At 35.6% G+C, this 15,000-nt stretch overlaps 1 protein-coding gene and 2 long non-coding RNA genes across 3 annotated transcripts in view; 1 reads left to right on the forward strand and 2 right to left on the reverse strand.

Annotated features, from left to right (window-relative positions):
• The first annotated feature begins 2,825 nt into the window (after positions 1-2,825).
• Positions 2,826-3,922, forward strand: LOC127947232 (uncharacterized). The gene is made up of 4 exons (XR_008151250.1): positions 2,826-2,930; positions 2,989-3,076; positions 3,543-3,600; positions 3,631-3,922. It is a non-coding gene; the product is annotated as an uncharacterized LOC127947232 (long non-coding RNA).
• Positions 3,923-8,867: 4,945 nt separating this feature from the next.
• On the reverse strand, positions 8,868-10,641 carry LOC127947231 (uncharacterized). Its single transcript, XR_008151249.1, has 2 exons — positions 10,525-10,641; positions 8,868-9,836 (listed from the first exon to the last, which is right to left on the reverse strand). It is a non-coding gene; the product is annotated as an uncharacterized LOC127947231 (long non-coding RNA).
• A 1,361-nt stretch (positions 10,642-12,002) lies between these two features.
• LOC127947223 (sodium- and chloride-dependent GABA transporter 2) overlaps positions 12,003-15,000 on the reverse strand; it is a 17,126-nt gene continuing 14,128 nt past the window's right edge. Inside the window, exons 14-15 of the mRNA XM_052544208.1 lie at positions 14,281-14,451; positions 12,003-13,533 (exon numbers count right to left, since the gene is read on the reverse strand). Of these exons, the coding sequence (XP_052400168.1) occupies positions 13,381-13,533; positions 14,281-14,451 (324 nt within the window). The 3' untranslated portion in view covers positions 12,003-13,380. The remainder of the gene's footprint in view (positions 13,534-14,280; positions 14,452-15,000) is intronic.

The raw sequence follows: 15,000 nt of genomic DNA on the forward strand, positions 1-15,000 counted from the left end.
GTGCTGGTACCCTACAGAAATACACCACATGTAATCTTATCTTTCATTACAAAAGCTTTTTAGCTTCATTTTCAAACAATACTAAAGCATCTGCTGTAGACCTACTTTTCCTAAAACCACTTTTCAAATTAACAATTCCCTTTTCTCCAAAATGTAATTCATTCGCCTTACAATCATTTTTTCCATTACTTTACATAGTGTAGAGGTAAGAGCGATGGGTCTAGAACTACTAGATTTGGTTATATCTTTACCAGGCTTAGCTAGAGGGAGCACAATTGCTGTTTTCCATTGTTTAGGAAGGATACCCTCATTCCATATATAATTATATAAATCCAATAATGCTTCTAACGCTTTTGGTGATCATTTCTTTAAGATTCTATAACTTATCATATCTCTTCCTGGTGTGGTACTCTTTGAGTTATTGATTGCTGTTTTTAATTCAAAATAACTAAACTCATCATCCAAAATATTATTAAAATCTTGCTTTTTCTTGCAAGAATCTCCAGAGATATTGTTAATTTGTTGTCGTCTTGTTAAAAATGTATCATCTAAATGTTCAATGAGCTTTAGCAAATGTTTGAGCCGACATAATAACCTTCTCTTTATCTGTGATAGCTACCTTCCCATTTTCCTCCATTACAGGTATTTTCTTAAAGCTGTCAATTCCATTCATCTTTTTAATCATACGCCAGACTGCATTTACTTCGGTTTCCCTCCCTATTGTATCACTAACATTTTGCCATGCTGTCCTTTTTTAATTTTTAATAATCTTTTTAACATAAGCCCTTTTTCTTTGATAATCTATGACTGCTTCTGGGGTGAGTGTTCTTTTTAAGAACTGAAATGCTTTATTCCTTTCTCTGATTGCTGCCGAGCACTCCTCTGACCCCCATGGTACATTCTTTCTTGTACTTATACCACTTGATAGTGAGATAGACTGAGAGGCTGCAAAATAAATGCCATTCACTACTTTATTATATCTGTCATCAACACTATCCTCTACTGACAGATTTTTGAATTGTTCTTCACATAACATTTGAAGTTTTCCCCAATCTGCTTTCTTATATATCCATCTTACACCATAATTACATTTTTGTAGTTGAATCTTATTTTGAAATACATTTCACATTTCAGAGCGGATGTGCAAAACATTTGATTCAGATCGGGACTCCGAAGCGCGATTCGCGAATCATTTGAGATCAGGTCTTTCGAGCGGATTTGCAAAGCATTTGATTCTAGATCAACTTTTAATAAAGAGAAAAGAGGTTTAGAGACAGATTTTTGTTAAAAGCCTGTTAGTAATCCCACAGTCCATAGCATCAGTAACTGTATAATTTAGTAAGGGAAAATTAAAACAAAATAGGACGAGTTTCAATTTTTATTTTATTTATGTAGCAATGGTCATCTTAACCTCTGTGCAGTGTTCAGGGTATTTCAGGACCCCAAATTAAATTCTAATTCATCTAAATGACATGACACTTACAGTAATGACTTTACCAAAACAGAAATTGGGATGTCTGATTGTATATTAGTGTAATAAAATCACTCACAATGTTCATATAGTGCTTTTGTTTAAAATTTTAATTTTAAATGTTTTCCAGTAAATGGCAGAAATCTACCACTTAAGTACGGCAAATTTTTCATATGACCATGAATGAAAGCAAGAAATGTAGATATACTTTAAAGTTAACTACATATTTATTTTGTATAAGCGTTTCATATAAACATGTAATACATTTTTTTTAAATTTAACATTTCAACAAATTCCATATCAACTGAATAGTAAAAACATTAAAGGAAGTGATGTTACAATTCATGATTGTCTAGATATTGGTGTTTTTAATTTCACCTCTTCAAGCACTTTCTTTCTTTTATCATTGCAAATATCAGTATTCAACATTTTGGGATTAAAACATCCAAACATTATGTATTTGTGATTGCAGGTTAAATGCATTTATATCTTGCATTAAACAGTGTGTGTAAACATCTGTCAGGGTCTCTAGAGAGCGATGTGTAGAGGATTGAAACTTGAGCCAGAGGTTCTTCACCGCTATGAGGAGACCTTTGACCTTAACCTTCTTCCATCTGGTCTCATCATCCACCCTGATGCTCCACACCTTGGTGCAGATGGCAAAGTGGTGGACCAAATGAAGAACCTCCCTGTGGCCTGGTAGAGGTTAAGTGCGCTGATGTGAAAGAAATCGGAGAGGCATCCCACGTTGAGTTTATTGGGGACCATGCAAAGCTGAGAAAGAAACACACACTTGGCATTCCCCGGTCAGCTGATGGTTACTGGCTTAGTTAACCTGGTGTGATCTTGTGACAAGTACAAGAGGTGACTTCCATGTGGAGAGGGTATGGAGAGATGAGGAGCTGATCACAGAGATCACGGCTAAAGTTATGAATTCTACTTTGGCAAATACATTAATTTTTTGCTAGGAAGAAAATAGGCAAGAAAAATTTACCAACAAATGATGTTCCTGTTCTATAGTGAATGTAGTTCTATAGTGTTCTATTACAAGAAAAAACAGTTACCCCAATAAGTCATGCTTCAATTAATTATATTTTATTGTTATTTATGTTATATTGTTGGAACATACCTACCCCAAACTGGAAAGATATGTCAGGAAGGGTTGGTGATTTCTGATGTGTTCAGAATCTGAAACGATATTGCAGATCATAAGTAAAGAGTTAAATTTCCCCCTAAAATCTAAGCATTAAAATCAGCAAAAAAAAAAAAAAAAAAAAAAAAGCACACTTAGAAGTATGTGAAAGATTATATGTATAATGTTCGTTAAAATCCTGGCTGAGAAGGTAACAAAACATGATGTCACTAGCAGGTGAGTAGATGATGCTGATGTCACTAGCAGGTGTGTAGATGATGCTGATGTCACTAGCAGGTGTGTAGATGATGCTGATGTCACTAGCAGGTGAAGAGAAGCATGATGTCACTAGCAGGTGAGTAGATGATGCTGATGTCACTAGCAGGTGTGTAGATGATGCTGATGTCACTAGCAGGTGTGTAGATGATGCTGATGTCACTAGCAGGTGAAGAGAAGCATGATGTCACTAGCAGGTGAGTAGATGATGCTGATGTCACTAGCAGGTGAGTAGAAGATGCTGATGTCACTAGCAGGTGAAGAGAAGCATGATGTCACTAGCAGGTGTGTAGATGATGCTGATGTCACTAGCAGGTGAAGAGAAGCATGATGTCACTAGCAGGTGTGTAGATGATGCTGATGTCACTAGCAGGTGAAGAGAAGCATGATGTCACTAGCAGGTGAGTAGATGATGCTGATGTCACTAGCAGGTGAAGAGAAGCATGATGTCACTAGCAGGTGAGTAGAAGATGCTGATGTCACTAGCAGGTGAAGAGAAGCATGATGTCACTAGCAGGTGAGTAGATGATGCTGATGTCACTAGCAGGTGAAGAGAAGCATGATGTCACTAGCAGGTGAGTAGAAGATGCTGATGTCACTAGCAGGTGAAGAGAAGCATGATGTCACTAGCAGGTGAGTAGAAGATGCTGATGTCACTGGCAGGTGTGTAGATGATGCTGATGTCACTAGCAGGTGAGGAGGAGCATGATGTCACTAGCAGGTGTGTAGATGATGCTGATGTCACTAGCAGGTGAAGAGAAGCATGATGTCACTAGCAGGTGTGTAGATGATGCTGATGTCACTAGCAGGTGTGTAGATGATGCTGATGTCACTGGCAGGTGAGGAGGAGCATGATGTCACTAGCAGGTGTGTAGATGATGCTGATGTCACTAGCAGGTGTGTAGATGATGCTGACGTCACTAGCAGGTGTGTAGATGATGCTGATGTCACTAGCAGGTGTGTAGATGATGCTGACGTCACTAGCAGGCGAGTAGATGATGCTGATGTCACTAGCAGGTGAGTGGATGATGCTGATGTCACTAGCAGGTGTGTGGATGACGCTGATGTCACTAGCAGGTGAGTGGATGACGCTGATGTCACTAGCAGGTGAGTAGATGATGCTGATGTCACTAGCAGGTGTGTAGATGATGCTGACGTCACTGGCAGATGTGTAGATGATGCTGACGTCACTAGCAGGTGTGTAGATGATGCTGACGTCACTAGCAGGTGTGTAGATGATGCTGACGTCACTAGCAGGTGTGTAGATGATGCTGATGTCACTAGGAAGTGTTTTTTCCTTTATTTTTCCCATCCCTCAGCAAGAGCACTTAATTAACATAAAGCAAACAACAATACATGTATTATTTTGTGTTAAACATAAAACTTTAATAAAAACAACTTATTATTTGGAAAGTTACTATCACATTTATGCAATAATATACCAGTTACTCAGAACATCAATTCAAAGTTAAATAACCTACAAACCATTATAAATAATTTGAATTCTGCTTGTACAACAGATGTTTGTTCAACTGCTCGTATTTTCTACATTGTTGTGGATTTTATTGATATCTTTAAATGTCTTTGTTAATTCTGTGTGACTTAAGCCAGAAAGAGAGCAGTATAAAAGGGTGATGGCAAAAGTATAAACACACCGCTTGACTAGCCTGCGCGACTGTTAGCATAACTGCTACCATGTGCTACATTAAATGTAAACGTTACATCTAACAATACAAATAAAACATACTATATTTGATTAATGTCTATAGTTGCCAATGAGCTTTTAATATAAGTTATTGCTTAGCACACACTAAAGTACCTTTCCTCACAGTAATTGTCGCCTCCTCCTCTCGCCGAATAGCTCAATTTCAACGCTTTTTTTTTCGTCGGTGGGAAAACTATAATTTTTATTTTATTTATTTATTTGAATTAGAACACAAAGGCACACTATACACATCTGAATACTTTTGGTCTCCGCCATTTTTCGTCAAGCGAATGAACGCTATAGCGCTTTCACTGGAAAATAACTTGAGATCTGGGCTCAGACCATCAAAACCAAATTTAATTGTTGGTCTGCCAGAGATCTATCCATATATGGCAGAGTTCTGTTAAATAAGGCAGAAGGGATGTCAAGAGCAGCTTACATTTTCTCATCTCTAGATGTTCCAAAATCCACATGTTCCCAATTAGATAAAATTATCTTCAAATTTATATAGAAGAATCCTGACAAGTTTAAAAGGTCTGTTCTTTCAAACCCTCTGGCTGAAGGTGGTCTGAATGTACTGACATTTACTTCATTTAACCAAATTATAAAAATCAACTGGATTAAAAGATTCCTCAAGTGTCCAAACAGTGGAATATTATTCCAAACAGCTTATTTGAAACTATTGGTTTTCTTAACTTTCTATTGATATGTCCTTTTTCGGTAGGAAAACTCCCTGTGAAATTAAGCAATTTTCATAAACAAACCTTGTTATGTTGGAATCTTATCTTTAAACACAATTTCTCCCCTCTCAACTGTTTTCTTTGGAACAATGCATATATACTACACCACAAAAACAAAACACTCTCTCTGAATAATTGATTTATATGTAATCTGTATACAGTAAACAATTTGCTAAATACAAAAAAATAATTTTATTCTTGTGAGCACTTCATGGAAAAATATGGTATTGATACATCTCAAGAATAATTCAAAATGGTGATCGAGTCTATTCCTGTTAGTCTTGTTTCTTTAGCGCAGAGCATACAGACAGATACTTCTCCATCTGTAACAGTCAGTTCTCCTACTATTTCTGCCATTCCACTCACAGATAAGAGATGTAAAAATACTTTTATTAGAAACATACTTGATCCTGCCAGTACTCCTATATGTAAACACCGATGGACTTTACTGGACAAGAAATTATGGAACATGATCTTCCTGCTACCTCACCAGTATATTTTTGTAAATAAAATCAAAGAAGTTTTATTCAAAATTGTTCACAGATATTATCCTTCAAAAGCAAACATCTGTACTTTTTTCCAACTGTGTGTAACTTTTGTACATTCTGTGAATGTGAAGGAGAAACCATTGAGCATGTTTTTGTTGATCCCAAAAGATAAAAAAAATAATATTTCTCTAAGTAAATTTGAAATACTTCTTATAGTCACTGAGCCAAATTTATCAGCCAATGAAAAATATGTAATTAACTTAATTATTATTTTAGCTAAATATTATCTGCACAAAATGATTTGGCAAAGAAGCAAACCCTCCTTTTACAATTTCAGAATAACAGACCTTAAAAAATATTGGAACTGCATTGAAAATTAAAAAAGAACAACAACAAATTAAACAAAACAATCAAATTATTTCATTATTTTAATACAGACCCCTAAGTGTTTTTTCAATTATGTATCTGTTTTTTTATTTATTTAATTTTATTTGTTATTTTTTTCGGATCTTTTCCTCTCTTATTTTGTTCACCTTTGTTAAGATGAGATTTATTAAGCTGTATATTGATTCAATTTTGTCATAAAATTGTACTTTGTCAAAATGTTAATAAAATTTGTAAAAGAAAAAACAAAAAAAACTTGAGATCTGGGATTCGGAGCAAGTTCACTAAACATTTGATTCAGATCGGGAATCGAGCGCCTTACGCGAATCATTGGAGATCAGGGCTTTGAAGCGAGTTCACAAAACATTTGATTCAGATCGGGACTCCAAAGCGCGTTTCGCGAATCATTTGATCGGGGCTTCGGAGTTCGCTTTGATTCAGATCGGGACTCCGAAGCGCGATTCGCGAATCATTTAATCGGGGCTTCGGAGTTCGCCAAACATTTGATTCAGATCGGGACTCCGAAGCGCGACTCGCGAATCATTTGATCGGGGCTTCGGAGTTCGCTTTGATTCAGATCGGGACTCCGAAGCGCGATTCGCGAATCATTTAATCGGGGCTTCGGAGTTTGCCAAACATTTGATTCAGATCGGGACTCCGAAGCGCGACTCGCGAATCATTTGATCGGGGCTTCGGAGTTCGCTTTGATTCAGATCGGGACTCCGAAGCGCGATTCGCGAATCATTTAATCGGGGCTTCGGAGTTTGCCAAACATTTGATTCAGATCGGGACTCCGAAGCGCGATTCCCGAATCATTTGAGATCAGGTCTTTCGAGCGGATTTGCAAAACATTTGATTCTATCATGTACTTGTCTAGATCAACTTTTAATAAAGAGAAAAGAGGTTTAGAGACAGATTTTTGTTAATAGCCTTTTAGTAATCCCACAGTCCATAGCATCAGTAACTGTATAATTTAGTAAGGGAAAATTAAAACAAAATAGGATTAGTTTATTTTATTTTTGTAGCAATGGTCATCTTCCTCTGTGCAGTGTTCAGGGTATTTCAGGACCCTAAATTAAATTCTAATACTAATACTGCATCATACAGGTGTTTATTTGAGTTGAATATTTCGATATTCGTGTAAGGAAACGAAGCCATAATTCGATAAGTTTACATTTACATTTATTCATTTAGCAGACGATTTTATCCAAAGTGACTTACAAATGAGGATAAAAAACAACACAACACAAGAGCAACAAAAAGTTTACAAAGATAAACAAACATACATTCAAGATACAAGATACATTCAAAATGAAGGCTGATATTGTCGGATATGTTAAGAAATAATATAAAATAAAAATGCAAAAAAAATTGCCAAAATATTTGACTCAAAAAGTCCAGATGATTCAAGCTGTTCGTGACTGTGAGTGTAACAGCAGCAGCAGAGATTATTAACCGTAAATGAAAACATTTAAAACTCTGATTCCTCGATTTAAAAAAATAAATAGAAATGTAGCAAAACATTAGATTCAGATGATATGTAGAACTCTCTGTGATTATCAGTGTCAGACTGTGTGTGTTGTTTTGTCCGGGGCTCGTGCGACAGGCGTACTACTCTGACTGTGACGTCATCATCCTGGGGAGGGACTTTGAGAGGATTCAGATCATCCCAGGAACCAAACACGGGAACATCCAGGTGGACACACACACACACACACACACACACACACACACACACACACACACACGGTGTCCAAACAACATCAAGGTCTTTATAAACTGTTACAGCACTTTCTCAGAGTGACACATAGCATAGCTTTTAGCTTCATGGTCACAGTTTGAGGTTTAGGAATGAGTTTTATTAATTTTTTTTAGCCTTTATGTTGATGTCAGTTTTAATAATTTTAGCATTTCAACTTTTTTGTAAAAAGTTACTACTTTAATTTCAGTACTGTTTTCATTTAATTTATAGTGCTTTTTACTTTACAAATCATTGCAAAGCAACTCATTTTACTTTAGCTTTATTTCAATTACAGAAAACTGTTTTTAGTAGTTTCAGTCTTAGTTAACAACAATGACACATAGTTGGTTGCTTTGGGAATGAATTACTAGTTAGGAATAAAAGTTTAACTGTGTGTGCTTATTTTACATATTTATTTTTTTAAATAAAATGTAAAAATTATATATGTTTTGTACGAGTTTCTGTCTTCTGCTGAATGCTAAAAAGATGATGCTTTAAACACCAAACGGTTGATGGTACCCATTCACTTCCATAGTATTTCTTCCTGTAGCACAGAAGTCAATGGGTGCCGTCAACGGTTCGCTCTCAAAAAACATCTTCTTTAGTGTTCAACAGAAAAAAAAAAACACTTGTTCAGGCTGAGGAAGAGTAAACGATCGCATGATTTGATTGTTTGATTCCTCTCACACAAACAATACAGTTATATGAGTGTTAATCTAAACTGTGTTTGAATATGAAGCACTTTGTGTGTGAAGACATTTGTCAATCAACCAATCAGCTGTCACTCGATTTCAGAGCCGCTAACTAGAATAAGATCACAGCTACTTTTAATTTCAGTATAAATATGGAGTTGAACACAAGGCTTGATGAACTAATACTTTGATAAAGATAAAGCATATTTATAATCATCAAGGCTCCTGCAGACGTATGTTTTAGGAAGATTGTCCAGGGTTTATTTTTTACTCTTTTCTTTTACCTGCCACCGTTCGACTCGGACACAAACACGAGAGATTTTAATTTGATGAAGGTCATGGTGTTCTTCTTCACCGCAGAGAATGATGCTCTTCCTCTTGTTTTCCAGCTCAAATATCTGAACATCCTTAAATCGAGAAGCATTTACTGAAATATAAATGAGTTCATGATTAAAACAAGAACAAATATCTGTCAGCGGCTGAGAAAAACAATAGTTTTCACCTTTGGCAGATTTTTTTCCCCCCTTTTAAGAATTAACCAATAAAAATCTAAAAATAAATATATTGAGTAGATAATAAAAATTAATATCTGAGGTCATTATGCATCTCCTGCAGATGTCTTGGTTTGATGATGTTCATATATTAGCACTGGAATACAGAGTGTAATCATTGTTTCTTCCCCAGATTATTGCTGATGTGAGGAAGCAGTGAGGAATCCGCTGTATAGTGATCATGCTCTCTGCCCTTTAACCTCTCAAATCTGAATATATACGCCAACGAATCTAATTTTATATAGAGTATGAAGAGATCTGTAATATACTTGACTGTGTGTAATGAGAAAATAAATGACTTAATGCAACATCCATTATTTCTTTGCTGGGTTCAAAAGTTTATGAATGATTATGTCTTCTTTTATTATAAACATCAGTGCAGTATTAGCATTTATATCAACATTATTAGAAATGTCTGAATGAATCAGAATCAAACGATTAAGTGATAAATGATTTTCTTCCGTAGTATTTCTGTCTTGTTTTCTGGTATAAATTAATGCTTTCAAACGATTAATGGCTTTAGAATATGAGCTGGTCATTCTTTCGATTCATTCAGGGCTGCTCTGGGTTTAGTACAAACACAACACTAGTCTGTGGAGGAATAGTCTCGTCTCTGAGAACAGCTTTCCTCAGCTTTCCTTAAGACTGTCCTTGTCCTGTTTGCAAAAAAAATAAAAGAGAAGAAAAAAGAATACATAGAATAAGTTCAAGTGATGATAAACTTAATCAGTAACACTTTTGAAAAACGGTCCATTAGTTAATATTAGTCAACTACTTTAGTTAACATGATCTAAGCAAGAACAATCCTTCTACAGCATTTATTTATCTTAGTTGATGTTCATTTCAACATTTACTAATGCATTATTTAAATCAAAAGTTGTGCTAACAATGAAAAACTATTTTCATTAACTAACATGAACAAAGATGAATAAATACAGTAATAAATGTATTGTTCATTGTTTGTTCATGTTTGTTAATGAATTAACTAACATTAACTAAAGGACTAGTATTCTACAGTGTTACTACTTCATCTTTGTAAATAAGTAACGGTAGTGAAATTAAAGAGAGAAGCTTTATCTCCAACATTAATCTAGACAGTCAAAGGGCTCACTCTGTATATTGTGCTCATAACAGCATTTAGTTTATTATATAAACGGCAATAAGTTAAAACGTAATAAGAATTCATTTAAACTTTTAATTCTTATGAAGTCTCAGCTTTCACTGCTAACTACGTTAGCGATATCGCTATCTATTATTAATAGTCTGACACTGGTGGTTAATTAAGCTGTCAACATAATGTTAAAAATGACCAAAAAACACCGAGAAAGAACAGCTGAGTCTTACCTGTGAAAGATAACACCCCGAGATCTGTTTTTATTATCGTGTGACGGTTTGTAGGTGTCCAATCTGTCGATGAGTCAGGTATGTTTTCTTCTTCTTCTTCTTCTTCTTCTTCTTCTTCTTCTTATAGTGTTTAAGGGCGGATTGGCAGACCAACATAAATGGTGCATTTCCGCCACCTACTGATCTGGAGTGTGGAGTGTACTTGGCTTTGGAAGAAAAAAAAAATTAAATTCTATTTACTTTCCTGTTTTATTTAGATATTTAAATAATAATTCATGAATTCTTGATTGTCTTGTCCGATTTCCTAGTAATCCTTTTATTGAAATTGTGTCAACTCCCATCCTTCCTAACTTTTGACTTAACTGTTGTCTTATGTTTTCTTCTGTCCTGATGTGAGAGTTATGAGCGTTGCCCGCTCCAATATGGCGGTGACGTTGACGTTCGGTCGAGCCATAGACATTAAAAGAAAGCGGCCAATGAGGCGTCCAGGTGTTTATATGTCTATGTCTGGCGCCCCCGTGAGGCGCTCAGCTGCGCTGCAGGCGGGAAAAGTGACCAATGAACGGAGACATGCTCTAAATAAATAAATAAATAAATAAATAAATAAATAAATAAATAAATAACACGTGATATTATATTGTATTTTTGAAGTCCGTACAATAAAAAAGTACATTTTAAATTAAGTTTACCTCAAGACGACGATCGAAACTTTCAGAAAAATCTAACGTAAAGCTATCATTAAAACTTATAAAATGTATAAAATGCCATTTTTCACATTATTATTATTTTTTAGATTTTATCATATTTACCCTTTTTGCTCCTTAAGAGAAGTCTATTTTCAGATTTAAAAAAAAGGTAAAAAAAAAAGTCATATGCACAGGAGTGCTTGCAAGCATGCATCTAATTTGCAATATTCTCACCAGATAAATGCCTTTACAGTTAGATTTATTTCTTTACTTTTAATTCAAAATGACTTGCATGAGACGCGTACAAATATAGATATTGTCAAGTATTCCCAAGGTTTTAATGCAAGAAATGTTACACTAATATGAAATTAATGCAAACTATTTAGCAATTAATTTCATGCATTATTAAATTAAAGTAATCACCTAATTTATTGTCAATGTTTTGTCCTTTTAACCCCTATATACAGTATGCTTTTGCTCCTTAGAGAGCTTTTGTGTGTGTTCATGCAAATGCATACTGTAAATGAGTTTCAATTTGAGTGTTTTTATTAATATGGATGTGCTCATCATATATATATATATATATATATATATATATATATATATATGTGTGTGTGTGTGTGTATTTGCATTAAGATTAATTCATTTAGCAGATACTTTTATCCTTTCTGTGCATTAGAGTAAAGAAACCACAAAATTTTACACTAGCATAAAATTAATAAAACCATTTAAATTAAAGTTGCAATTCAATGCAACAGTTGACCGCTATTATCTGTAATTACACATGCTGTATTGAATAGTCCTCATAGTGGTTTCTTTTTATTGATGTAATGTACATGAGTAATAAGGTATATCTGGCTCAAATGTTACACATCTACAAGGTTGTGAAACCCAATGCAACTGATGTGTACAGCTTATAAACACAAAGACTGCTTCCACAAGACTTCATATACATCAAGACAGCATGCACCAGTGAAAACAAGGAAGAAGAAATACATCCGATTTGTCCTTAAAATGCATTCTGATTGATTTGTGCAGAAGTTAAAATTCCATAGCTTTATCACACAGCAGATTCGACATGACAGATGCACACTGCTCAAACAGTTTCACAATAAAAATACAAAAATCACAAATGATTTATATCCTAAAACATTCTCAAAGAAGTGCACAAAAACGATGACTGAACCTGTGTAACACTGAAACCTCAAAACAGTACCATATTCATGCATGCATCCGTTCTGTATCGTCTAAAACCTTCATAAGGATTAATAATAACTCATGCAAGATGGTTCTTGTATAAAACCCCACAGACATTGCTGTGTTTACCATCAACATCCACATGGACTCTAAAAAAACACAATTTTGCTTCCTTAGAAAGCAGATGCATTGATTGTTTGAACTGAAACAGTCCTTAAAGACCCTCCAGTTTCTGTTTCAGAAGGGGTTGATGGGGAAAAGACCCAGAATGCTTTGGGTGCAGTTTATTATATCCTAAAAGCACAACATAGCACACAATACTGAGCATTATTAATGTTTAATTTAATGCAAGACAGGTGAATAAGGTAAAAACACCAACAAACCAACTAACAAAAAAAAGTAATAGATCACCATACTTAGTTTATTAAGGACTGCAAACATGTTTTTCTGAAGTGTTATGTTTAGTCATGCAAATGAGGTATTATATGATAGACACAAATCTGCATGCATTTCCAGAAGATTGGATGAAGCCAGGTTTACAGTTCTCCTTTCATTTAGTTTTTACTGATGAGATTTTGGATGTATCTGTTTTGATTTCTCCATGAATCAGAAAACACCGTCAACAGACAGAATAAATGATGTTTTTTTTCACGAATCAAGTGCTGTATAAAACCAGGTGAACGATAACAAGCCCTTTATAAAAACCTTCGATAGGAACACAACAGGCTGCTTAAGTGGAGAAACATCTCCTTTTGAGAAACGGCTTTAACTGAAATCTCTAGATGTGGACGCTCCGAAAAAAAGGTACAAAAGTGCACCTGTTCCAGTGCTTTTGTACCTTTTCTTCTGAGAGTGTGTGATGAACTAACCACTGTTTTTTGTAAATGAGAAGTAGCCCTTCTGTCTGTCTGTGGTAATGTTTTTGGCTGTCAGTTCTGTGTGAGGTATCACAGGAAGGTTCAGAGGCACACGTCTAGCAGTGCGACTCCTTCTCGCTGACAGGGATGTACCCATCTTTGGTGGAGCGCAGAGCGTCGCCGTCGGCTGTGAAGATGGCCTGAAGCTTCTCCTGCTCTCGTCTGGTTTTGGGCAGGTCCTGCGAGGGAGTGATGAGCTTCTGGAAACGCTGAGCAGAGAAAGCAGAGAGTGTGCATAACATGATTTTTCTCAATGCATGTCAAAATATGTACAGTATTATACAACCACTGCTCACTATATCCCAAAAATGCAACGCAATGCTCTTTTCTGATGTGAATAATGATACTAGATATAGTATAATATCTAAAAGAGATTTTAATATTTGATTCATCATTTGATCAGCCGGCTACAAGTTAAGATGTGTTTTCTGAAAACAACAACAACAACAACAAAAAACACAACCTGTATAAGATGGTTTGATTGTTTCAATTAACTTTAAACTATATTATGTTGAATTACATGCAACAATCTGCATGGTTCGGTGGAACTGAAACTGAAATCAAATAATACTTATTAAATAAATTAATACTACTGCTAATAATAATAATATTATAAAATATTATTAGATATATAAATACACAAGACCAGTCAACATGTTTTTTTTTAAATAAGTCTCTTTTGTTCTCCAAGCCTGCATTTATTTGACCTGAAATGCAGTAAAATGTTATATTTTTACTATTTAAAGATCATGTGACACTGAAGACTGCAGGAATGATGCTAGCAGTAAAAATACAGCTGCACATCACAGAAATAAATTACAGTTCAACAGAGATTCACACAGAAAACAGATATTTTAAATAGCTAAATTATTTGACAGTTTTCCTGCTTTTGCTGTGACACATAGATGCAGGCTTGATGAGCAGAAGAGACACATGATCCAGGCAGAATCACTCACCTCTCTCAGTGACCCTTTGGCTGTGCTCAGTTTAGAAAGGAGCCAGAGCGGGATGCAGAGCATGGAGGAGAGCGCCAGCAGCCAGCCCAGAGCGTACCCCCACCACGGGTACACATACTCGTTATTATACTTCAGAGGAGTGTACTTGATCAGCGAGAACGCAAACGTGCCCTGTCACCACCAGCAGAGGAGGAAGACATGTTAGAGCAGCTGATCTAAACTAAACCACAGAGGTCAGCGTGAAGCACAGGAACTGATGCAGATTAAAGAAAGTTACTCCAAGTTTTGAGGGATTTCAAAATCATTTGAAAAATGTATTTCAGTGTTTAAATCAGCCTTAAAACAATCTCAATTATTTGAGTGATTAATAATGAATTTGCATTGTAATTTTGGTATTCGATACTTATTGAATATTCATTTATGTGTGTGTGTGTGTGAGACAGAGTGTGTGTGTGTGTGTGTGTGTTTGTGTGAGACAATGTGTGTGTGTGTGGGACAGAGTGTGTGTGTGTGTGTGTGTGAGACAGATTGTGTGTGTGTGTGTGTGTGTGTGAGACAGAGTGTGTGTGTGTGTGTGTGTGTTTGTGTGAGACAATGTGTGTGTGTGTGAGACAGAGTGTGTGTGTGAGACAGAGTGTGTGTGTGTGTGTGTGTGTGTGTGAGACAGAGTGTGTGTGTGTGTTTGAAAGAGAGAGTGAGTGAGTGAGTGTGTGTGTGTGT

The sequence above is a fragment of the Carassius gibelio genome, chromosome A25 (assembly GCF_023724105.1).
Source record: "Carassius gibelio isolate Cgi1373 ecotype wild population from Czech Republic chromosome A25, carGib1.2-hapl.c, whole genome shotgun sequence".
Taxonomy (NCBI): domain Eukaryota; kingdom Metazoa; phylum Chordata; class Actinopteri; order Cypriniformes; family Cyprinidae; genus Carassius; species Carassius gibelio.